General features: G+C 33.9%; 1 protein-coding gene across 2 annotated transcripts; it reads right to left on the bottom strand.

Annotated features, from left to right (window-relative positions):
* LOC109830245 (cleft lip and palate transmembrane protein 1 homolog) lies at positions 8,039–18,688 on the bottom strand. Of its 2 annotated transcripts, none has more exons than XM_020397457.1 (14): positions 18,414–18,688; positions 16,825–16,971; positions 16,600–16,714; positions 16,387–16,481; positions 16,144–16,247; positions 15,364–15,401; positions 14,054–14,289; positions 12,337–12,430; positions 12,197–12,238; positions 11,805–11,953; positions 10,524–10,743; positions 8,752–8,919; positions 8,570–8,650; positions 8,039–8,429 (listed from the first exon to the last, which is right to left on the bottom strand). In XM_020397457.1, exons 1-14 carry the CDS (start codon positions 18,600–18,602, stop codon positions 8,338–8,340), a joined length of 1,770 nt encoding a protein of 589 aa, XP_020253046.1. In that variant the 5' UTR covers positions 18,603–18,688; the 3' UTR covers positions 8,039–8,337. The 2 variants fall into 2 exon arrangements, with proteins under 2 accessions (XP_020253046.1, XP_020253047.1); XM_020397458.1 differs by lacking the exon at positions 12,197–12,238 and adding an exon at positions 12,094–12,154 and having other exon boundaries at positions 11,805–11,995; positions 12,398–12,430.

The following is a 26,041-nucleotide window of genomic DNA, read 5'->3' as shown; positions in this document are numbered from 1 at the left end:
GACCTGTTGATCCCATGATTCCAGAATCATAACCATCTTCATCTTCTTCAAAACTTGAACCCGATTGAGTCTCTGAGGATTGTAAGCTCAAATCTGATGCTTTTAATCCAAAGCTGAAGATCTTCTTGCTGTTGTTTCTCTTTTTTCTTGCCATCAAAAACTTGGCGGGGGAGCACGTTAGCACAAAAAAATTCGCCTGCTAACGTGCACCATGGATAACCGCCCCAATCACAAAGAACATATTTATTTCTTGGTTTAAAAAATTATTAGTAGATAATACATTCTGTATTATTGAACCTTAAATATGCACTTCTAATATAATATTTACTTATGGTATATTGATTCTCAATATATCATACACAAAAGTTACAAATGCCACTAAATTAGAAAATTAATATTAAATGTTGTGTATCTTATTGGAATAGCAAAATTTTTTATTGGATATAAAATTACAAAAACTATAATAGCAAGATGGAATCACGACCGATATAAAGATATTATTTGAATAGCTTAGGTCATGGGAATTGTATAAGTCAATTTTTTAATCCAATAAAGAATCTCAATCAAAAGATAAATTAATCTAGATTGCATATAAGAAATCAAACATTTTTTTGCAATTCAATCAAATATATCATATATAGGTTTGTGTAATCTGATTTACACAATAAATAGAAGATAGATAGCCAATATGTTTTATTAGTTATTCTTTATAGCCTAAAGTTAGTAGGAACAAAGAACTTATAATTGATTAATAAAAAAGAAGACAAACAAAGTTAGATGATGCACCATAATTATTAACAAAAGAACATAAAAAATGCTTAATAGAGATAAAAATTCAAAAAGATTAAAAAAATTGAAAGTGTTGGATAAATTGATAGCACCTCAAAACTTAAATGCACATGAACCAAGTAATTAGTTAAGAATTATATCATGAATATATCTAATAACCAAGAAAGCACAACTTATGACCACTATTCAAAAGAAAAAGCATAACCTATGATAAATAGCACAAAAACTCTTTACAACATTGTGTCGATGGGTTTTGGGGGGAGGGGTGGTCTTTAAGTATCTTTTCATAAACTCTAAAAATAAGATCATACATTCTTTCTAAGTATTAAAAGATCAATAAGAATCCTACCTAATACACAATCAAAAAAAGATAGACACCAAAAGCAATCTTTGGTTTCCAAATTTATACATACTCTTAAATATCAAGACTTTTAAATAATAACCTCTATTATCCTTCTCTGTTTCAAGGATTCAAGACACAAAGCACAAATCAAGAGCTATGAATTGAACTTGAGTCATAGTCTTAAACTCCATAAAAAAAATAAGGGAAAAATGCTTCCCGCCCCCAAAAGCCAAGAGAACGTGCTTCCCACCCCCAAGACTTGGTCAATGAGTGTTTTACCCCTAAAAATAAAGATTTTGTTCTCTGAGCCCCCAAAACACAAAACCCAAGACATTAAAACATGTGAAGACCATAATACCCTTCTCTCTCTTTCTTTTTTTATTAAAATATGATGAGGATTATTTTATTATTTTTCTCTCTCTCTCTTTATCATGATGTACCAAGAGGATAGTTGAAATGATTGATGAGGATTATTTTATTATTTTCGTTTTTTATTATTTTGGTTGTTTGTATTGGGAGGTTGTTAAAGTTACGGGTTGATTGTTAAGGTTACGGGTTGGTTGTTAAGGTTAAGGGTTTGTTGTTAAGGTTATGAATCCTCTCTCTCTCTCTCTTTCTTTTTTTATTAAAATATGATGGGGATTATTTTATTATTTTTGTTTTCTCTCTCTCTTTATCATGATGTACCAAGAGGATAGTTGAAATGATTGATGAGGATTATTTTATTATTTTCGTTTTTTATTATTTTGGTTGTTTGTATTGGGAGGTTGTTAAAGTTACGGGTTGATTGTTAAGGTTACGGGTTGGTTGTTAAGGTTAAGGGTTTGTTGTTAAGGTTGTGGATTTGTTGTTAAGGTTGTGGATTTGATTGTTAAGGTTACGGGTTGGTTGTTAAGGTTAAGGGTTTGTTGTTAAGGTTGTGAATCCTCTCTCTCTCTTTCTTTTTTTATTAAAATATGATGGGGATTATTTTATTATTTTTGTTTTCTCTCTCTCTTTATCATGATGTACCAAGAGGATAGTTGAAATGATTGATGAGGATTATTTTATTATTTTCGTTTTTTATTATTTTGGTTGTTTGTATTGGGAGGTTGTTAAAGTTACGGGTTGATTGTTAAGGTTACGGGTTGGTTGTTAAGGTTAAGGGTTTGTTGTTAAGGTTATGAATCCTCTCTCTCTCTCTTTCTTTTTTTATTAAAATATGATGGGGATTATTTTATTATTTTTGTTTTCTCTCTCTCTTTATCATGATGTACCAAGAGGATAGTTGAAATGATTGATGAGGATTATTTTATTATTTTCGTTTTTTATTATTTTGGTTGTTTGTATTGGGAGGTTGTTAAAGTTACGGGTTGATTGTTAAGGTTACGGGTTGGTTGTTAAGGTTAAGGGTTTGTTGTTAAGGTTATGAATCCTCTCTCTCTCTCTTTCTTTTTTTATTAAAATATGATGGGGATTATTTTATTATTTTTGTTTTCTCTCTCTCTTTATCATGATGTACCAAGAGGATAGTTGAAATGATTGATGAGGATTATTTTATTATTTTCGTTTTTTATTATTTTGGTTGTTTGTATTGGGAGGTTGTTAAAGTTACGGGTTGATTGTTAAGGTTACGGGTTGGTTGTTAAGGTTAAGGGTTTGTTGTTAAGGTTATGAATCCTCTCTCTCTCTCTTTCTTTTTAGAGAGAGAGGATTCATAACCTTAACAACAAACCCTTAACCTTAACAACCAACCCGTAACCTTAACAATCAACCCGTAACTTTAACAACCTCCCAATACAAACAACCAAAATAATAAAATAATCCTCATCAATTATTTCAACTATCCTCTTGGAACATCATGATAAAGAGAGAGAGAAAACAAAAATAATAAAATAATCCCCATCATATTTTAATAAAAAAAGAAAGAGAGAGAGAGAGAGAATTCATAACCTTAACAACAAAACCTCAACTAACAACCAACCCGTAACCTTAACAATCAACCCGTAACTTTAACAACCTCCCAATACAAACAACCAAAATAATAAAAAACGAAAATAATAAAATAATCCTCATCAATCATTTCAACTATCCTCTTGGTACATCATGATAAAGAGAGAGAGAAAACAAAAATAATAAAATAATCCCCATCATATTTTAATAAAAAAAGAAAGAGAGAGAGAGAGAGAGAGAGAGGATTCATAACCTTAACAACAAACACTTAACCTTAACAACCAACCCGTAACCTTAACAATCAACCCGTAACTTTAACAACCTCCCAATACAAACAACCAAAATAATAAAAAACAAAAATAATAAAATAATCATCATCAATCATTTCAACTATCCTCTTGGTACATCATGATAAAGAGAGAGAGAAAACAAAAATAATAAAATAATCCCCATCATATTTTAATAAAAAAAGAAAGAGAGAGAGAGAGAGAGGATTCATAACCTTAACAACAAACCCTTAACCTTAACAACCAACCCGTAACCTTAACAATCAACCGTAACTTTAACAACCTCCCAATACAAACAACCAAAATAATAAAAAACGAAAATAATAAAATAATCCTCATCAATCATTTTAACTATCCTCTTGGTACATCATGATAAAGAGAGAGAGAAAACAAAAATAATAAAATAATCCTCATCATATTTTAATAAAAAAAGAAAGAGAGAGAGAAGGGTATTATGGTCTTCACATGTTTTAATGTCTTGGGTTTTGTGTTTTGGGGGCTCAGAGAACAGATTCTTTATTTTTAGGGGTAAAACGCCCATTGACCAAGTCCTGGGGGTGGGAAGCATGTTCACTTGGCTTTTGGGGGCTGGAAGCATTTTTCCCAAAAAATAACTCTTTAAGTCTACAAACCAATTGACAAATATTATCTATTGTACGCACATGCACATACATCTACAAGCCATGTACACTATAAACCATTTGCCAATTTTTTCATATAACATAGTTTTAATATGTGATGTAGTGGGTTGAAGAGAATGGATAGCCGTAATTTATAATAAAAGGGATATTATGTAAAGGGAAAATGAAAGAGTGGTTAATTGATTGGATTCATAACATATGCATTTAATTAAATAAGTTATGGAATCTATAAGAGCCTAAAAAACTAATTAAATCTTATTATTATGATGATTTATAATTAATTTAATTTAATTTAAGACCCATTAAGTGAGACTTTGAGATAAATTAAATAAATAAAATATTTAAAGTAAAGTTAGGATGATCAAATTTAAGAGGGGTAAAAATAATCAAAAAAATTAGCACCGAATCCTCTTTTATATGTAGTATAGAAGTTACAGATGAAGAAGAAAAACAGACAATTTGATCACCACCCTCTTGAGCCTAACTAGGAATTAAGCAGAAACTCTCTTTTCAACTCAAAGAAATGAGTCAATCACATGCTACGTAAATAAGAAGCCTTACCAGCATCACATGACAACATGTGACGAGTCACGTGATGTTTAGTCGCCGAAAATTTTGCTTTTGTCAAAAAATTAAGCTTTGTTATTACCGTGTACCTTATACATAATCGAAATAAGAAAATATATTTAGTTGATACTCAAGAGTAAAATATGCCAATATGTCAAGTTTAGCTTATTTAGATGTACGTAAAAAAATGCGTGCGTTGATCTGAAAATTTCACCTTTCACGAGACTCCAAAATCTGTACCGCCCGGCTACGCCGTTATACGAGGGGTTCTGACCAGTGCGAGCGTGTGGGCCCAAGACGCTGCCGAGGGGCACACGTCTCTAGGATACGTGTCTCCTGCCGCAGCGCGTGCGAACACACGCGCGCGTAGTGGCCGGACATCGCCTCCGTATTATGGCTGCAGCCGGCCACCAGCAGCGCCCGTACCCCGAACAGGGAACATGCGTGCAAGCGGCTGCTGCAACTTGTGCGCAGTCGCGGGCGCCCACGGGGAGGGGGTACGCGGTTTTGCGACCCCTATCCCCCCGTCTGCGGTGCAATCCCACCGTCCGCTCTAATCAACGGCGCGGACGCTTCTCCTGCCACGCAACGTCAGGCGGCGGGACGTTGATTTCGCATGGAGGCTATATAGCTGGTAAGGCTTTATTCGAGGCCAGTAAATAAGGTCAAAGCATTCTGGATCCGGGAGCGAGGCGTATCGTCAGTCCGTTAGTAGGCAGCCGGTTCCAATTAAGCTAAACAAAAAAAAAAAAAAAAAAACCGCAGCATCTTCACTTTTTATGAAGTAAATAAATAGATCTGCCGCAAGAGTATTATCTATTTTAGTTGCCGAAATTTTAATTAACTTGCGTATAAAAATAAAATAGAATATTACGATGTTGCTATTTAAAGAAAATGTTTATCTGTTGTCGCTCGCTCTGGCCTCTAGCCATTATTGTATAGGGTGGCACTACAGGCACACCAACAATCACATCTTGGGACACACCCCTCTCTCAGCTACAGTGTATGTGATCTACATAAAATTTTTAAAATAATTCCATATGGCTCCCGTGCACTGTAGCTGAGACAGGGAAGTGTGACCCAATATGTAGTTGGTGATGTGCCTCCACCATTTCCCTATTGTATACAACTAAAACAGCTATAACTAGCTGTTGGGTTGGCGATTGGCGTTTACTTTACAAATTCTGTTGAAATCGATTAATCGCCTCGTTAATTTTAGGTTTAACTTCTCTTTTTTTTCCTCATCTTAAGCTCAGTTCTCCCTCGGTCCCAAGCCAAGAACTCAGTACTTTTTCGTCGCTGTTGCGTGACGAAGCGTTCCTTTATTGCGCGCGGTAAAAACTAAAAACCAATCATCATTTTTTTAAATAGGGGAGAACAGCTGGCTCCAACTCTCTGTCTTTGACCAGAAAGTAACCACCAGGGGAGGAAGGAGAACGTGGGGGCACTGGAGATGCCCCTGCCTGTGGGCCCCCACAACACCAACTGTAAACTGTACCTTTTTAACTTCACTTTTGGCGCCTGTCTAATGTTATCAGAGGCGCAAACGTGAAGGAGCGCCAGGGCATCAAACAGTATTAGGGTTAATTGAGAACATACCCACGTAGTTCTATTTGTAGGAATATATCTCCTCGGTATTTTATTTTTTTAAAACTCTGGAAGGAGTTTTAAAAAGTTTTAAGGAGGCAGATAGGCCTCTTATAAATCTATCCGGTAAGGATAGACTTGCAGTTGCCAATTTATTTTGGCTCCAAAAAATAGTATTAAAAAAAGCCGACCGCTTCGGTGCTCCCAAAAATTCAGTTGGGAGTTCCGATGGCAGGAGATGTAATTATGAAACAGGATATTTAGCTCTCTAATCCTTAATTGTAGGATATGTTAGTTAAAAGGAGTTCCACTGACATTTTAGTAAATAGATAGAACTTTTAAATTAACCATAAGGGTGATTTAGGAACTAGTACAAAGTGATTAAGTTATAAAACAGATGTAAGATCTCTGGGATCATTGACCACGAAACTTTATTCAATTTTTTCTTCTTATATAATATATATGCCTCCCTTCCACAAAATTTGAATAATTTCTTTTATCAGAATATCAATTTTTTCTTCCAAAATTTAGCGGCATTCAACACATCAACTAATTTCATCGAGGGAGGAAATATGTAAGGTAATTAAAAATTTCTTTTTTAATTTTTTCTTTTGTAGAAAAAGATAATATCATCAATGTTATACTTTCGTAGAGTCAGTCATCTGATTGTGTTTCTCCTTAATAATTTTTATTTCTCTAAAATTTATAGTTCAGAGTGATACATAGAACAACTTGTAAAATGACATAACAATTGATCATCGAAATTCGGAGTGCGGGATCATAATAAACACCTTAAAGCAAATGATTGATTAAAAAAGAAAAATAGCAACAAGAGGAGGGGATCGGTTGGGTTCGAGGAGGAAGGATAAGGTGGACAGGTCTTCGGAGCGGAGGAGAGGGCGGAAGGTCAGTGAGAAGGCACGGGTGGAGGAGAGGGGTCGGGTGGAGTTCGGTGATGACTCTGGCGGTAAAGATTTGACGCAGCAAGAGAGAGGACAAAGATGGAGGAAACAAAGAACAGTTTTGGAAGTGGATAATTAGGAAAGTATGTAAATTGGTTGGACAAAAATACCCTTCCATCTTTCTAGACAGTTTTAATTATTTTTCCAAATTAAAAATGCTAAAAAATGTTAATTTGGGAGCACCGAAGCAATGCTCTTAAAAAAAATTAGTGAAGGGGTGTATTCGCACTTGGACAAATACCGTAGGGGATCTGTTTGCACAAATAGAACCATAAGGGTGTTTCGCACGATAGAGAATTGCATGGGTTCTTTTTGCGGTTGTATGATACTATCAAAATCAACCCATAATACTATCAGCATTAGTTGCTCGGTACTCAAATAATGTTGGAACCACAACAGCTCACGTGTTGTGTAGACCCTGAAAACACACAAGATTACATGGTTTATTGTTAAAAAAATATTAATGATTAGTTGAATTCTTCTTTAATTATTGAAATATGTTGCAAAAACACATTCATACGAAGCAACTACAATATGTACATGACGCTGATATTGTTATGGTTCCAACAAAAAGCTACGAAACACTCTTTTTCGGGGTGTGGAAAATGAGCACCAGATCTTTAAAATAAATCGCCTTAATTTTGCACAATGCATCACTGAGAATGAGTACTACAGTAAATCGTAGAGAAGGCTAGAAAAATAAAAACCAGACTATCGTCGCTCTCTGTGTAACAAATTATCGGAGCAAATTATATGCAACATTGTCGCAGTCCCACTTAGCGCTTCTATTTGCCGCGTACCGAACAACAAAAGAAAACTACGGAGCCATGTTCCTGGTAATTATACCAGTACCCATGGCGCAAACGCAATGAGCCCTAGAGAGATCTAAAATTGAAAAGGGATAACCAAAGTTCATCATAAGCATTTCTATACTATGACAAAAAAATAAATATAAAAGCAACTTGTTTTACACTCTGAAAGCAATAATTCAAAATTTATCGCTAATTACAAACCTGCTAAAAATATAAATACCTAGGGCCATATAAAGTTTTACCAGTAATACTACAGGATGGTTAGAAGGTTTATCCTGATCATTTCTTATCCAGCTTGCCCATAAAATTTCGAGGCATTGACAGGGATGGTACTTGCCGAGGTATGGGACTGAAGTTTCATGAGATAGCAACAGAAATAATGCAACTTTCTGCGATCTCCAAGCAATGGAACTAACCTTAGTTAGTCTTTTTATCACCTTCCGTACTTTCCTCGCTTTTTTGAGCTGAATCTGAGCTGGATGCTACGAGACTTTGATCTTCATCTTCACCTCCAAACCCAAACTCTTTTTTGAGCTGAATCTGAGCTGGATGCTACGAGACTTTGATCTTCATCTTCACCTCCAAACCCAAACTCATTGACACGCTTCTTATCTACTGGATGCTACGAGACTTTGATCTTCATCTTCACCTCCAAACCCAAACTCATTGACACGCTTCTTATCTACTGGATATACCCATCTCTGATATAAATATATCAAGAAAATGACATCTGCATCATCACCCAAAAAAGAAAGATAAGAAAAAGACCATTAGTAAGAATATCATTAAATTATTGCTATAATGAAATTGAGAAATGAAACATGAACCCACCATCACGGAAAACTGAGAGGCGATGAAGCATTGGCATTTTGATGACAAATGCAAAGAGATCATCGATGATCGTGTTGAGGAACTTGTAGGTCATCTGTCTCCATGGAAGATGAGCAACCGACTTCATCTTGTAGTTTATGAATAGTTGGGGGCACATCATGATAAACCCTGAAAGACATGGGAAGAATAGCAATAGTTAGTAACAGGAAACAGATATTCAGTTGAAAATTAAATCTTCGTAGTAATATATTTATGTTGAGATAAACAGCGTTATCAATATGATTATTCAAAGCAATCATTCTCATTCTTCCCATTAAAAATTAGATCTTTATAGCAATATTATAGTGTTAAGATAAACAGAGTGATCAATATGATTATTCAAAGTAATCATTCTTATTCTTCCATTGATGGGATGGAAATTATTTGGGTCCAGCAAAACTGGAGATGAGACTGAAGGTGAGAATTGAAAATGTCCTTACTAAAAAAGATTTATTCCCCACATACAGAATTCATCCTTTACAATTACAAGATTCGAAGACTCCATCTCCAGTTTTTCCTAGCTAGATTAATAGAATTTCAGCCAACCTCCCACGCTCTTTCACAGTTCACTAACTATGCGTGCTGTTTGGTACCCAAAATCTTCAATTTCTTAGCATCTACAACATAAAACACATTTAAGCTCCTTAAGAGTGTAAAAAAACTCCTCGTTTCACGAACACGCGAGGCAAGTTAATCAAATGCTATCACAGCTATTAGTTTAATGTATAAGGAGACAGGCTTCTGTAAAGCCTCTCCACAAAGGCACAAACAAATACAAGTCTCCTCATTTCATGAACACATGAGGCAAGTTAATCCATGATATCACCAGCTATTAGTTTAATCACTTCGGAGTTCAGATTAAGTACAGAACAGAATGCATAGTGAATTTTGTCCAAGTACTGTTTTGCAAATACCCAAGTAACCGATGATACCATTCAAACCTCAAGGGACCAAGTGTGGCTGCAATTAGTATCCTCTTTGAAATATTCCTAAACGTGCAAAGGATGTTTTTCTCAAATCCATCTCGTCAGAACCCCAAGTAACATTTTTTTAACAAAGATTTTTCAGAGCTTGTTTCCAATTTTCATGAAAAGTGTCATTAATCATATGACACTTAGGCTCAAATTCAAAGAATTTTTTTAAAAGTGTCACAATGACACTTAGCATTACATTCCTACCTATTCTTCTGTTTTCCGGTCCATGGAGCGTTTCTTTTTTTTTTTAAATTAGCTTTTATGATCTTCTTAAGGGCAGAGTGCTTGTGAGGCCAAGACCGCAACTTTTAGTTTTTGTAACACTTTATTTCTGAATGTTCGAGCTTTAAATGGCCCTGCATAGTTGGTTACACATCTGTGCAACTGAGGGTTGATCATGACTTGTGGGGATACATGTACGTGGGTATTGTGGGCAGTAGTCGGGGAAGAGGGGAAGCATGCCTGTTGTCTTGCACCAAAAAAAGAAGAAGAAGAAGAAGGGGGGCATCCCCTAAGCCGACTCGAAAAGTGCTAAAGCGAGGTGATAGTTAAAAATATTTTGTAAGCAGCATAATGCATGTAAGTGCTCGAATATAGTACTATTGTTAAAACAGGTGAATGCCTTTGCGCCACCCACTAATGAAATATCATATAAACATTGGTATTCCAACAGGTGAATGGTTGCTAGAGAATTTAGAACCAATTCAAACGACAAACAGATGCAGTTTGGTTCTTATGCAAACAGAAGAGAGGACTTACCAAACATGTACACACAGCTTGTAAGAGACGAAAGAATCCAAGAATACCAGCTTTTGTGCTTCTCATACATGAGGGAATAGACAGAAGAGCAAGCAACAAGCAAGAAAAGAACATATGATAGGTACTTCATTGCAAGATCATCATACTCCTTGGTTTTGTTATTTGTATATGATTCACGATCTTTAAATTTTAACATAGGAATCCTTCCACTTCTGTCGATCTGATAAGATTACCAAAAAAAATCAGAGTAAAAGACCAATGAAGCATGGAAGGACATACTTACTACTTAATTTTTTATTTTTATTTGGCCAAAATTTTATCATAAACAGTAGAGAAAAAAATGGTTGGCAACAATTAGTTATGAAAAAAGTAAAAGAATAAATGTAACTCAAATAATAATAACATTCAGGTGTTCCCTATACTTGCTATTATTGGGAACTTATTTTATAACATGAAAAAGGATCAGATTGCAGCAGCAACTGTGATCAGAAATCTTTCACAAGCTTAGTTCCTTCTAACAGCTAATAGCATCTATACCTATTGTGACATAGTTAAAATTTATCTAAGGCAAGCACACTGAACGTATATCTTGGACAATTTTTTTCATTTCAAATGTTTTAGATGCCATCACTGGAATACAATGTTTGAAAAAGCTTTTTTGAAACTGGCTTTGAAACTCACTTCAAAACTTTTTGAGGGCTAAACGCTTTGAAACTCTAGAGTGAAGTTATTTATCCATTGAAGCTTACGCCTCATCGCTTAAAGCATAATTGAAACGTGTGATTCGCGCTTCATAAAGCGCTTTTCTTTTGAAGCGCACGCTTTAGACAGATAGAAAAATATAAAAGAATTTTTGACTAACATTAAAATGCCCCTATGTATTTTCAATATGACCATGTGAGTGTAAATAAAATATATATGTTATGCGTATAGCTTAGTTTATTGTGATTTGCATCTGTACTTTACATATTTAATTCTTATTCACTAATCAGAACATGAATGTATACATTTGTAAACTGTTACACCAGAATATATTATATGTTCATAATTTTTACAAATTTAAAAAATTGAAATACTTAAAGTCATGAAGCTTACACCTCTCAAAGCTTATGCCTCGCTTCATCAAAGGGTCTAGCACTTCACTTTGTGCTTCCGCTCTTTTAAACATTGCTAGAATATGTTTAACAGGATTCCCTAAATTGTTTGGAGTTCCTAGGACTTAATTATGACTGCAGTGGTTCGTTCTCACCAATTAGGAAAACTCAGCTAGGTATAGCTTACCTCAATATGCATGGCTTTACCAATTTTCCAAAATTCAATGCAGCAACCGACCCCAGAACTAGCAAGGATCATCCAAGATGTGTCGTTGTCAAGAAGGTAAAGGAAAACAATTAGCTGACTTATAAAGCTCACAACAACCGATTTTGCAGATAATCCTTCCATTGATTTGTTCTTATTCCGAAACTGGATATCTGCAAGAAACAAGATAAATCTCCAATAATAACACACAAGTGAAGTTGAATTTAAAAACCACCCTTCAAGCCTCATGATGAATATTCATTTGACATACCATTCTTGAATGCCAAGAAATCAAACACAGAGTGGAGCAGTGACACGACCATGGTTACCACCAGTTAGCTGACTTATAAAGCTCACAACAACCGATTTTGCAGATAATCCTTCCATTGATTTGTTCTTATTCCAAAACTGGATATCTGCAAGAAACAAGATAAATCTCCAATCATAACACACAATTGAAGTTGAATTTAAAAACCACCCTTCAAGCCTCATGATGAACATTCATTTAACATACCATTCTTGAATGCCAAGAAATCAAACACAGAGTGGAGCAGTGACACGACCATGGTTACCACCAGAAGGTAAGGATTCCCCTCCAAGAAAACCCTCTGATAAAAAAGTGAAGTAAAATAAACCACATTAGGCTTTCACTTCTTGATTCAAGTTTGAAGATATGTATATGCAAAATGTACAGAAGAATAAAAAGGACAAAGTTAGAACACTACATATTAAAAAATCAGGAAAGACCATGATCGAGTGTAGAAGAACAAACTAACAGTTCAACCTGACCAATGCTGTTGCAGATCAATTGTAGCATAAATAGTCTGTAGCAGCATTACATCAGCATCCTGCTGCTAACTTTATGTGCACATCTGACCATAAGGTTCTCAAATGCATGCTCAGCACACCCCCAAATCCAACCAATATAGAAAAAATATTTATTTGGTAGACATTACCATACAGACTAGTAGTGGGAAACATATGAAAATGTTAATTGCAGAAGCCTTTCCAACAATTAGATATGGTGTTCACTAATATCTAGCAAATATGCTTTATGGGAATGTTCAATTTATATCCCACCCAATCCTTATAGGTGTAGGATTACCACAGGGCAGTACAGGTTACATTACATTTTAGGCACCATATGTACTCAAAATTAAACAGTCTAAGAACTTGCAGCTCTGGAGCGGCGGAGCCTACAAATTCTGTAAACTAAGGAACGGTCCTGAGAAAGAGGTAGACTGTTGAAATTTCATAAGCAAACACTATTGTCCCCAACTCACAGTAAGCCAAAGTGCCAATTAGAATCAAAATTTAAACCTATAGGCTATTGGGTGAATATTTCCCCATATATATCAAAATAACTATAGAGCATAGGCTGCTATGGGCCTACTATACGAAAGTTAGAAAGCCATATGTGTGTGTGTGCGCGTCCGTCTGTGCGTGCGTGTGAAAGCTTACATATGTGCATATATGTGTGTGTGTGCGCGCACGCGCGTGCATCTGTGTCTGTGTATCTGTTTGTGTACGCGTGTGTGTGCGTGCGTGTGCGTGTGTTTGTGTGAAAGCTTACATATGTGCATATGTGTGTGTGTGTGCATGCGTGTGTCAATGTGTGTGTGCGCACTTGCGTGCGTGCGTGTCTCTGTGTGTGTAATAAAAATAATTTAGAATGACAAGTGGTTATGGGCCCTATGACTGTATGACAATTAAATTTTAAACATAATGTTTAGGTACTGCTTTGAATCATAGAACTTTAAGAATACACATACCACTGTGACACTTCCAGATATGGATAGACTATACAAGGCTGATAACAAGAATAGAAGACTGTACTGTCAAACTTTTCCTATTCAAAAGCCTAAGCCTTGACAAGACAAGTATAAGCACAGGTCCATTCCTTGTGTAAAACTCAGCCTGCTACTAGTGAAATGAGAGATTACAAGTAGTATCTCATGTAGTTTAACTCAGCTTGTACATAAAAAGCATATGTCTAATGGAATTGTCCACAGTTCTAAGCTAAAGAAACACATTTCCAAATAAATAGTAGCTACTCGTGCAAGCTCAAAAAGGTAACAACATTGAACAGTTTTATAATCGCCAAATCATTTGCATAAGGACAGGAAAGGTGGTCAAACTAGAGATGACTCCTAAACATCACAATCTGGCATAAGCTAACATTTTTTTTCTGAATTATTTACTTACGGTAAAATTAAACTGCAACCTCATACCTTAAGTTCATCAGCCTCGCCTTCAAGCATACTTCCGTAACTTCGGTGAACCTGGAAGGACTGCTCAATCTGTAAAAACAGCTGCCACTTAGTCATGCTGATTGGACCAACTTCTAAATTGAGCGGCAGCTCGGTCACAGTATCATTAAGAGCTATCAGCTTATCCCTCAAAAGCCAGAACTCATTGAAGAAGATCGTGGGATAATAGTTCCCCGAGATTGGATCAACATTCAGGTCTATATCTAGAATCAAGGAGGACACTCTAATATGCAATTCAGAATATTGACCATAAATCACCCAAAAAATGTTGTAGAGGAAGATAACCATGGTCAGAGTTCCAAAATGATCAACCAGTTTCTTTCCTTAATATGTCAAAAAGATACTAAGGGGCTGTTTGGTTCATTTCCATAAAATTATGGAAATGAATTCCCTGACAAGAAACCAATTTTTTAAAAAAAATAGGATATATAAGGAATCCAAAACTTGTGTTTGATATGGAATGATAAAGTAAAGAATAGGAAAGCATATTCAAAACTCAAGTTTGTTTCATTTCCAAATAATAAGAAAAGTGTGAGAGGAAATGATGAGCTGGAATGAGTTGTCAGCTTTCTAACTCATTTCCTAGCCAAAAGATAGGAAATGGGCTGTCCAAAAAAGTCACTATTTTCTCTCTTTTCAAGAAACCTCTTCTTCAAAAAATGTGAAACAAACCCAACTTTTGGAATCCTAAAATGGCCAAAAACCTACTTTTTGTTCCAAATCCTTAAAAAACGCATTGTTTCCAATAATTTAGGGTGAACCAAACACGCCCTAAGTAGAAAAGCCACNACCCCCCCCCCCCCCTCCTTTTCCTTTAAAAAAAGCTGAGGTAAGAAAAATTGCATAAATCAACTGTTAGATTCCCAAATATCAAAAGGAAAACATAAGATATAGATGTAGATTGAAAATAAAGATGTAAAAGTTTCACCAACGCCAACTTCTTTTAAGAAGAAACACAATTAACACACAAAAAATTGATAACAATTTCATGCAAAGCCTGTTATAGAAGTAAATATATAGTGAAATCTTAATTTCTGAACTAAAAATGTGGATAGAACTGGAATTTGCACGTAAAGCAATTATAATAAAAATGAAATTTAAAATTTTTTCATAGTAAACAAGTAATATTGAAATAATAAACATGAACTACAGAGCCAGCAAATTATATCAATAACCAAAGTCATAACTACAGACCATAAAAAATGTGCAGAATTCTAAGCAAATAAAAGGATGACATAGTAAATTGATAAAAATATAAAGTTCAAGGATACATGGAGCAACAACTGGGGGAATGGCATTATGTGGATAGCTGCAAGAAGACAGAAAAATAGACTTAGAAGACTTCATGAGAAGAAAACAAATAAGTACCAGAGACAATTAGATAAGAAACATAATGAAATTTGTGAAAACCTTCAAAAGTTTTAACAAAGATATAATAGGGTAGGGAATGATTTTACTTAATTTTCCAGCAACCAAGGTGCACGCACATCCATCTAAATAGATTATCCAGTATGCTCGTGATATACTTAAATATTTAAAATGAAAGATCATATTGTTGAAAAAGTTTTTACATTATAAACCTAAAGAAACCTTTAGGTGACGGTTGAATCTAAGCTTATTAGAAGAGCCATTAGGTCGGTGCTAGAAAATAAAATCAGAGGAAAGTAAATTATAACAACATAAAGATGATTAAGAGTTTGCAGATATAGATAATACTGCATTTGTAATTTTGTATTGAAAGTTTGTTTTCTAGCAATGGATATAGAGGCTTCTGTCAGTATTGTACAGAATGTTAAATGCAATATCTGTGTTAAGTGAAACAGAATACGCATCTGGATCAATTATAGGTACAAAGTGAAAAAGGGTGAATACAACTAAAATGTTGGAGACGAAAAGGCATTCAGACTTCAATCAAGTGCCTCAATTTTTAACAAGGAGCTAAGGAATGGCAAACATCCAAAGAATAGTAACTAAATTTTATGAATTTTATTTAGCTAACTGCCTTTCAGTTGCAACAATGAGGAACTATTTTGACTGCAGATGTGAATCACCTCGTGAAGTCATCAACAAGATTGATTGTAATATTTGGTTTCCAATAGGACACCCATTCTACAGGACCCTCATCCTTGCTTTCATCCTGTACATCTTCTTTCACCTGTATGAACCAAGAAAAGTTCACCCACAACTCACAGAGGAATACAGGAAGAAATAAGATGAATGAGGCAATCCTCCTAGAGCAAAAAATATAATTATTTGCATCAGATAGAGGGAAAGGTGAGGGGGTTAAAAAGCACCTTGGTAACCGAAACTTCATCTTCATCCCCTTTTTGGTTGCCCAGCAAGCTCTTCCTTTTATCTGCTTTTGACTTGGGCAGGTATGCCACAACAGCTGCAAGAAAACCAAAAGTTTAACTAGATTTTCCAAATTAATATACATTGCAAAACTGTCATAAGTGTTCTGGAAATAAAATTCAGATAACTATATTGACATCATTTATAAATCGTACAATGTGTTCTTCCAAATGTAGTTCCTGGCTGATATTCAGGATCACTAGGATCTGGAGGGTAACCCGAGCGAGCAAAGAAAACATGAGCATAGAGACTCCCATTGTGTTTAACAGCCTGGAATGGTGAATTGTTTCATGAATTGAAAATTAAACAAAAAAGGATAAGTAATTAGAACTTTCTGTTTATAAATTGGAAGAAAAGTTAAGGAAAATATTTAATGATACCTCTGATGGTTTGTATTTCAATGAAAGAGATCGACTGCTACTTGGTCCCCAAACTGCATATGGAATATTTGTCTCTTGCCATATGAGAGCATTCTCATTGCCGAAGTCATTAAATTTATCCTTTTCAGAAAGATATAACCACATGTCCTAGATAAGACAGCAAGACTCATGTATCAACACTGGAATCTCGTTCATACACAACGAAAGTAACACCCAATGAAATTGAAACGAAAAATGCTGGTAGAAGAAAATCAAGTATGGAAATGATTGGTAATTGCTAAATGCAGATAAAATATGAAACAAAATACTGGAAAGAATATCTACAACAAGGAATCGAAACTTCAAGAAAGCTTAGAAAGGTATCCTGCACATTGTTATTGAAAATGTAAGAAGACGCCTAAAATCAAAAGTCATCACCATTTATTCAGTCAGAGAATTAATTTACTACCCACCAGAATAATGTTCACTGATATAAGTCAATGGCACGCCTACATCCTCAATTCTCACCTTAACGTGCTATTTCCTCCTCGTTTGGCACGTTGAATTGCTCTTGCTGAAGCCTTCGGGTTTTGAAGACTTGTATGCTCCAATCTTTTGCTGGGTACTTAGGATTTTAGCTTCTGTGTTTATTTCTCCTGACTTTTTGTGCAGAGCTCTCAATTTCTTCATTTGCTCTAATTACGATTCTAAATCTTTGTGATATACTGTTCTATTTCTAGTTTAGAGTCATAAATTCTGTTGCTTTAGGTTTTTAGTGAAGTAGTTGCCCTTCTTCTTTGCAGTCCTGCTGGCCTTGTCTTGCCTCCGCTACTACTCCACCCGCTACTTCTATCGAATCTTTGCTCGACCTTGGAGCAAGTTTAATTTCATCAGGGGAGTAGTTGATGCAAGCCCAATCCGATTTTATCCATACCCAATACTACCTTCCAATTCAACGGCTGCAGGTGCATCTTACTTCTATATAAGCCTGCCCCGCGGTATCTTCTGACTGGGTTTGAAGTTCAAAATGCAGCCACTCTAGATATCTCGTCTCTTAATTTTCTACCAATTGTCTTCTTTAGTTGCTAGCTAATATGGGTAGTCTTGATCTCCTCTTAGGAGGCAATTAGTGGGGCAGTTACTGTCTTTGTTTCTTTCCTTGTAAGCCTGTTAGGTTCCTCTCATGGTGGTATACAGGCTCATAATTAGTTCCACTCTTGATCTCTTCTCATATTTTATATCTTTTTCTGATGAGTTTTGCAATAGAATGGTTATCAGTTCTACAGAAGCTTTAAATCTCTAAGCCACTTATTTTTTGTATTTGGTAGAAATGAGATTGATTTTGATATTCTATCCAATCCAATACTCCATAAGTGTAAGTGACAGAATTTTTTTTTTCCACGAATTATTTATTAGTTTCGTTCTATTAGGTTCACGCTTTGCATCATAACCTTCAATCTCAATCTCAGACTTATCTAACAATAACAAAATCAAAATCAAAATAAATCCGATCAAAGCCTAGGGTTTGAGTAATAAAATAAGCTATCAATCTCAGACCTAACTAAGGTTTGAGCGATAAAACCTAACTAAGGTTTGAGCGATAAACTAACCAAGGGCTCGCCCCTTTGAAAGAGATTGTTGATGAGCTGAGAAGGCTCCGAGGGTTTCTTTGGAGAGAAGAACTTCATGGCGAAGTACCACATCACCGCCATCCTTATGATCCCCGTGAGCCCTAATCCCCCCTGCTGCTGCTCCCTCCTCCCGCCGCCACCGCCCTGCACCGCCGCCGGTTGCTCCATCCCTCACCGCGGAGCACCCGATCTGGAGAGCGAGGGAGAGGGTTCTGAGATTGATTTTTTGTTGAGAGAGAAAAGGCGAGGGTTTTGAGGGTGGGTAAATTGCACTTAAATAGCGTACAGTTTTTTGCCCTTAAACACCACGAGTTATATTTTGGGGACAAATTTTCAAAACCACCCTATTTAAACATTTAATCTCAAAAAACGATCTATTTTGAACTTATTTGTAAAAACCGACCTGGTTTCAGCCTTGGCGCTAAAATCAGATCGGTTTTTGTGAAAAAACTTCCGAAACTTCAAGGAAGTTGAACTCCCGTGAAGTTTAGTAAATTTGCTAAACTTCACGAGAGTACAACTCCCGTGAAGTTTAGTAAATCTACTAAACTTCACGGGAGTTTAACTCTTTTGAACTATGAAACTTCACGGGAGTTGAACTCCCGTGATGTTTCAAAAAAAAATTCAAAAACCGACCTAGTTTCAGCGCCAGGGCTGAAACCAGGTCGGTTTTTTAAAATAAGTTCAAAACAGGTCTTTTTTGGGATTAAATGTGGAAATAGATTGGTTTTGAAAATTCGTCCTATATTTTGGTGAAAAAAAATACTATAAAGTTTCTAAAATTTGCATTTTACTACGGTCGATCACTTAAATACAAAACTTTTCACCCAAGTGTTTCTCTGTGATACTTACATACTAATATTAGAATTTTTCACTATTAATATTTGTTAAATTTTTTATTAAAAGTATCCTAACTCTATTTTAAAGTTGAATTAATATAACTTTGAAAAAAATGGGTGATTCAATAACAAATTTAACAAATATTATTAGTTAAAAGCTCTAGAATTAGTATGTAAATATCACAGAGAAATATTCGGGTGAAAATTTCCACAATTGCATGATCGATAATAGTCCCGTACAAAATTAGGAAACTTTAAGGTATTTTGTTGCACCGAAATCCAACTTATGGTATTTAAATGCAACAAGTAGGTAACTATATGGTATTTAAGTGCAATTTACCCTTCTGGATTGATGATTTTGTTTATACATAGAGTACTGTTTTGTTTTGTTTTGCTAAAGATTGAGAGTATAAAGTTGGAAGGGTACGTGCCAGCATAGTCTACATTTTTCTATCTTTAGATAGATGTGGATCTTATCCTCTAAGCTTGAATATATATTAATTAATTACCCCTATGTGTTTTGAGCTTGAGCTGCTATACACATATCCCTATCATTTAACACCATTAGCAGTTAAAACGATAACACACCTCATCTCACCCTAAAAATATGTGTTTTTTTTTTCCCATGTACTCCCTAATAAAGCTATTGTATTTGTAGATTTATACTTTTCAAATTTAAAGATTTACTAATTTATATGTACAAATTAAAGTTTTCTTTTTACGATTGAATTTTGGCCCGGAGGAGAGCAAGATTTTGGGCCCTCCAATCATCGGAACGACACGAATCTTTCAAGGAAACCCCCGAAATTGCCGTTCATCATAAGAATTACACAGTTTTCATGAGAAATATTTAAAACTCCATATCAATATGAGAGAAGGTAAGATTAATTAAGTAAATATTAAAGTTACTGAGGTCTTTCGTGATGATTGTTTTGTTGAGAGACAGACAGGGTTTTGAGATTGATTATGTTTGTTTATATGTCGAGTACAGTTTTGTTGTGTTTTATGTGATTATTACAGTTAAATCTTAAAATAATTAATCATTTGCGAGGGTCAGTAACAAGAGATCTTTTATGCAGGTTATCGTGCATCTGAACCGTTAGTTGATCATTTTTTAGAATCAACAGACGAGATATTTTTTATAATCAATAGATGAGATTTGTTCCGTGAGAGGGTTTATAAATGGGCCGAGCAGCCCACTGATTAGGCCTCTTTGGACTTTAAGCTATAGAAATTATCTTTTTATTTTTTTTACTAGTCATATCATATCATATCATACTCCTTCTATTTAAAAATACGAGTTTAGGAAAATCTTTCGGTAGACAAAAATACTCTTAAAATTCAAATACTAATTCATTAAGAGTAAGTTGATAAATTAATAAACTCTTATTGGATATACATAGTATGAAGATAATGATATAGTTTAAATTAAAATATAAACTTAAATAAAATTATTAAATACCAAACTTACAAATGTATACAAGATGAAGCGCGTATATACGTAAACAAAACAATTTAACGAGGTAAAATAATATCTACTCTAAAGATCGAACCCATTAGCAGTGCAGACCTACAAATATACATAATGTGGATAGGGTATCTACAAAATCCACCAAACAAATTAAAGAGACAAAATCATTCTCAAAAATAAAAATTAAAACAAACGGTTGCGATCTGAGGACACAAGTGGCAATCTCTCACCGACTAAAATTCAAGTAGTTTACGGTAGTGCATAATTAGTTTCAAAGTTTAATTATACTATTATTATTTAAATAGAACTCTATTTACAATTATTATCCTCAAGTTTAATTATACTATTATTATTTAAATAGAACTCTATTTACAATTATTATCCTCTCACATGCAACATTACATACTAATATATATAAGCTAAAAATATAGAACTCTATTTACAATTATTATCCTCTCACATGCAACATTACATACTAATATATATAAGCTAAAAATTTATAACAATTTTCATAGCACTTTCATTTGCTTTTACAGATATGTACCTTTGTTATTTTCTTCTTATTAGATTAGATTAGATTATCTTAAAGTAATTAATTATATTATATATTTAATCTTTTTTCATATTAAGAAGTAGCAATAATTTTCACAGCACTTTCATATCTATTTTCTTATTATTAGATAGATTAGATTATTTTAAAACAATTAATTTTATTGTATGTTTGATCTTTTTTAGATCAAAAAATTACAATAATTTTCGCAGCACATTCATCTCCTTCGACAGGTATGTGTCTTTATTATTTTCTTCTTATTAGATTAGATTAGATTGTTTAAAATTTATGAATTATAAATTACAACAATTTTCACATTACTTTCATCTATTTTTTCTCTTTTTAGATTATATTAGATTTTTTAAAGTAAATAATTATATTATATGTTTGATCATTTTATTAGATCATAAAGTTTAATTGTACTATTATTATTTAAATAGATGTTATTTGTATAAAAGTCAAAGAGAATCCCACACGTATCTTAGATCTCAATGACAATTGTAATATTTACATATGGGTGTTGGTTAAAATAAATTTCACATATGGGGTTAACTTATATGATAATACTTTAACCGGATTAGATAATTTAAAATTTCTTCTTTACACCCAAACTCTTTCAGAAAACCAAAAAAGAGTAACAATGTTATAGTTATATATATCCACAGGACCACAGATATATTAAAAATGAACGAAGAAAAACACACAAACAAAAATCATATTAATTACCCACACACACCCACTGTTTTCAAAACCACCATTCCCCATCTCCATTTATAATATATCCACATACTCAAATTAAGCTGCTAGAGTTTCTCCTCACCAACTACACCATTGATCAACATTTCTTTTTTCTTTGTATTTAAACTATATAACATTCATTGCGATTAAGACTCACCTGGGTCCTCTGCCTGCCTTGAACACCCAATAAAAAATAATGTACTATGCTTTGTAGTTAGTTAATAATGAGATATTATCATTATAAACAAATTAAGTAAAGATTAATAATTCTTAAGAATATACTACGTTCCACTAGCTTCCACTGCAAACTTGTTAGTTGTTTATTCATGGCCCCAAGAGATTTCTAAAATTAATCTTGATGGTTGTTTACAATAAAAGAGTTATATTAGAGCGCCCATGCAGTCCATTTTATTGTTTAAATTTGCTAACACGTTTTGTCTCTAATACATATCAATTATGAGTAATAATATAATTTGATTGATCCAAGTATATCCTAATATATTTCTAGACTCTTGTCATATTTTTTTACTATTTATTATGTACTGACCTGATATCATAATTGATTGAGACGATGAAGACATTACTGAAGAATTGCCTGGGATAAAGATAAAGGTGGAGAAGAATTGATCTCGGCTCAATTAAATATGAAACAAGAATGAATAAAGGATAATTTTTTTTGAATACTTTATAGTAAAGCTTAAATTTTTGAGTAAAATTAGGAATTTTTAGAAGAAATTTTCACGCAAAATTTTAAATATGCTAATGTGAATACTTTTGTCATATAAAATTATACTAGAATTATCATTAATCTTTAGTATTTTTTAGTTTAAATTTAACAATAATTAAGATATCTTGCAGTATTGTGAAGATTATGTGTTTTGTGCTAAGATTATACAAACCATCTTAATATTAAGTATTTGGTTATATATTTATTAACACATCAACAACATGTTATTGTATTTTTTTTCCAAACTTAACACTACATTTTATGACTAAGATAAACAAAATGGAGATGGATGATTTGATCCAATAAACAAATATGTTACATGAAGTTTGATATATACAAATTTAAAAAATTATGTTGTGTATGCAAGTATATAAAAGTATATTGATCCCAGTTTAACATGCACATCTATTTTACAAATTTTTTAAATATCTAAATAAAATTTTGAAAAATGTAATAAATTATGTTATAGATTTTAACTCAAATTGAATATGATTTATTTTATAGTAAAAAAATAAAAACAAATAATAAATAATTTTAATATTTAATCACCTGCATAGCATTGCATTGCATGTGCGAAAGAACTAGTAGAAAGTAATAAATGTCACTCTCACTTCGTAATTTTCTCCGATGATGGAAAATTATTGATGCTTTTGTGACTGCTAATATTTTTTGGGCCTTTAGAAAGTAATTGAGCCCACTTGTCAGACGCTCATCTATGGTATTTTGATTATGAGCAATTAGTAATTGTACTTAAGGGCCACAGAAAGTATGGACCAAGCCCAACAAAAGTACTTTAATTCTTTAGAGATAAAAGGCAAGGACCAACGAAATAGGGCACTCGTGCGTTCGTAATAGTTATTTAATCCTTCACATCTCACCAAATAAGAGAGAAAACAAGCAATAGTTTATAGGTTGAAGATATATCTTAAAAATATTTCTCATTTAGATTATTTGTTTTTGAATTACTAGAAGGCAACAAAGATATAGCCAACGTAAAATGCTACAGCTAGAATTTGTAGAAGTTCAAAATGTAATATTATCTCTTATCATCGTTGGCCTGTCCATCCGGGCCGGGCCGGCCTGGCCCGGCCCGGAAATCCGGGCCCGGGCCGGGCAAAACCGGGACCCGGACCCGGGTACCCCGGGCTGGGTCCGGGCTCGGGCCCGGGCCCGACCGGGCCAGGTTCCGGGCTGGCCCGGGTGATTTTCTTTTTTTTTTTAATTTTTTTTTCTAAATTTTTTTTATGTTATTTAAATTATAAATTATAAAAAAAAGACAAAAAAATAATAAAAACAATAATTTTATTAATTACTTAAAATGGCATAAATTACAAATAAAAAATGATAAAAACAAATTCTTTATTAATAATTAATAAATCATTTACAAATTACAAGTACAAATTTATTTTGGAATTAATCGCATCACAATAGATAAGTAAATCCCAACTAGGTTGGCACCTACTCACCTATATCAATATCATTTGTAATTATTTCCAAAATAATTCTTTACAAATTTTAAGCTAAGATATAAAAACTACAATCTATTCTTTATATCTATCTGCTAGTCTCAATTCTTCAAATTTATCTTCAATTCCAGCCATCCGATCGATGCCTTGCGTTCGCTTCTCGTACCTCCACCAATCTTGTAGGCACATCACCGCTTATACAGTATACGGATCCAAGCATGTCCTGTGATCGTCGATCAAACGACCTGCTGCGCTGAAGGCGGATTCCGAAGCTACCGTCGAAACCTGCACTGTTAGTAAGTCACGAACCATGGTGGAAAGTATAGGATATGAAACTGATCCATATACTTTTCACCATTGCAAAATATCTAAAGCATTTCCTTAACATCTAACTAAAGAAGCAGAAAAATATTCATCTATTTCAGAAACCTCCGATGATGACGATCCAAGTCCAGATCCACCAGTTAGCTCAGCTACCATTGCATACCTATCAAAACTTACACTTTTACCTCGGGCTCGGGATGAGCTCGAAGAAACCGAAGCTGTAGACTGTTGTGCAGCTACACCATGTCTAGCTGCATACTCATCATATAAGGTTTGAAAATAAATTCTAATAAGTAAATGATGAGTAGTAGCATTCAGGGTGGTTCCATCATCTAAGTCTATAACCTGTCCACCATACAATGACTGTAACAAACTTTAAAGGCCAATATCCTTCAAGCATGGATCAATAAGAACCCCCAAACCAAAAATATGAGGAATAGGCCTAAAGTACTTATTAAATTTGCTCTCCATTTCAAAAACCATAGGTCCAAAAGTAGCATCCAAACGATATTTATCAAAAAAATTTTGAATATTTAAAATTTGTAAAGCAGCTAAAGTAATGGTTGGATAATAACAGCCAGATAATAACATGGTAGCATCATAAAAAACTTGTAACATTTCATTTAAATTACATATAACTGTCCATTCATCTTCAGTTATTCCATAAGTGCTACCAGAACTAGAACTAGAAGCATAATAGTTTATAAAATCAGTTATAATGTCTTTATATTCTATTGCTACACTTAACATTGCATATGTGGAATTCCACCTATGGTCAACATCTTTTGGAATTAGTCTAGGCTTTACATTTTTTCTTTTACAAAATTGTTTCCATCTTTTAAGTCTTTGTTCAGAAGCACTATGCATGTAAGCAACTGTTCTAACCTTTTCTATCATGGGTTTAATTTCAGTAAATGCACTTTGAACAATTAAATTTAAAATATGACAGATGCACCTAATATGAAAAAGATCACCATGACATGGCAATGATAAAGATGATCTGATAAAATCAACAGCTACATTGTTATTACTTGCATTATCTAGTGAAAGAGAAAATATTCTTTGTGAAATTTCTAATTTCATAAGTTCTTCAATTATTAAATTTGCAACATTAGCACCAGTATGTGACTCTTCTATTGCAATAAAAGAAACAACTCTTTTAAACATTTGCCAATTTTCATCAATCCAGTGTGCTGTGATACATAAATATCCAGTTTGTGCTCTAGATGTCCAAATATCAGAAGTTAAAGAAAATTTACAGTTTAAATTTTTAAAATAAGAAATTATTTTTTCTTGTTCTTGCTGATAATATTTTAAAATATCACGTTGACAGGTTTGACGAGAAAATTTTTTAAATGCAGGATAAAAACCATCTCTAAACATATCTTCAAATTCATCATCTTCTACTAATTTAAAAGGAAGGTTTTTAAGAATGATAAACCTGATTACGCATTTCCTGGCTCTGGCAGCGTCATAGTTCCAACTACCGAGA

This window comes from Asparagus officinalis, chromosome 2 (assembly GCF_001876935.1).
Source record: "Asparagus officinalis chromosome 2, Aspof.V1, whole genome shotgun sequence".
Classification (NCBI taxonomy): domain Eukaryota; kingdom Viridiplantae; phylum Streptophyta; class Magnoliopsida; order Asparagales; family Asparagaceae; genus Asparagus; species Asparagus officinalis.
Note: the sequence above shows the minus strand (reverse complement) of the source record. Positions and strands in the feature narration are given on the sequence as shown.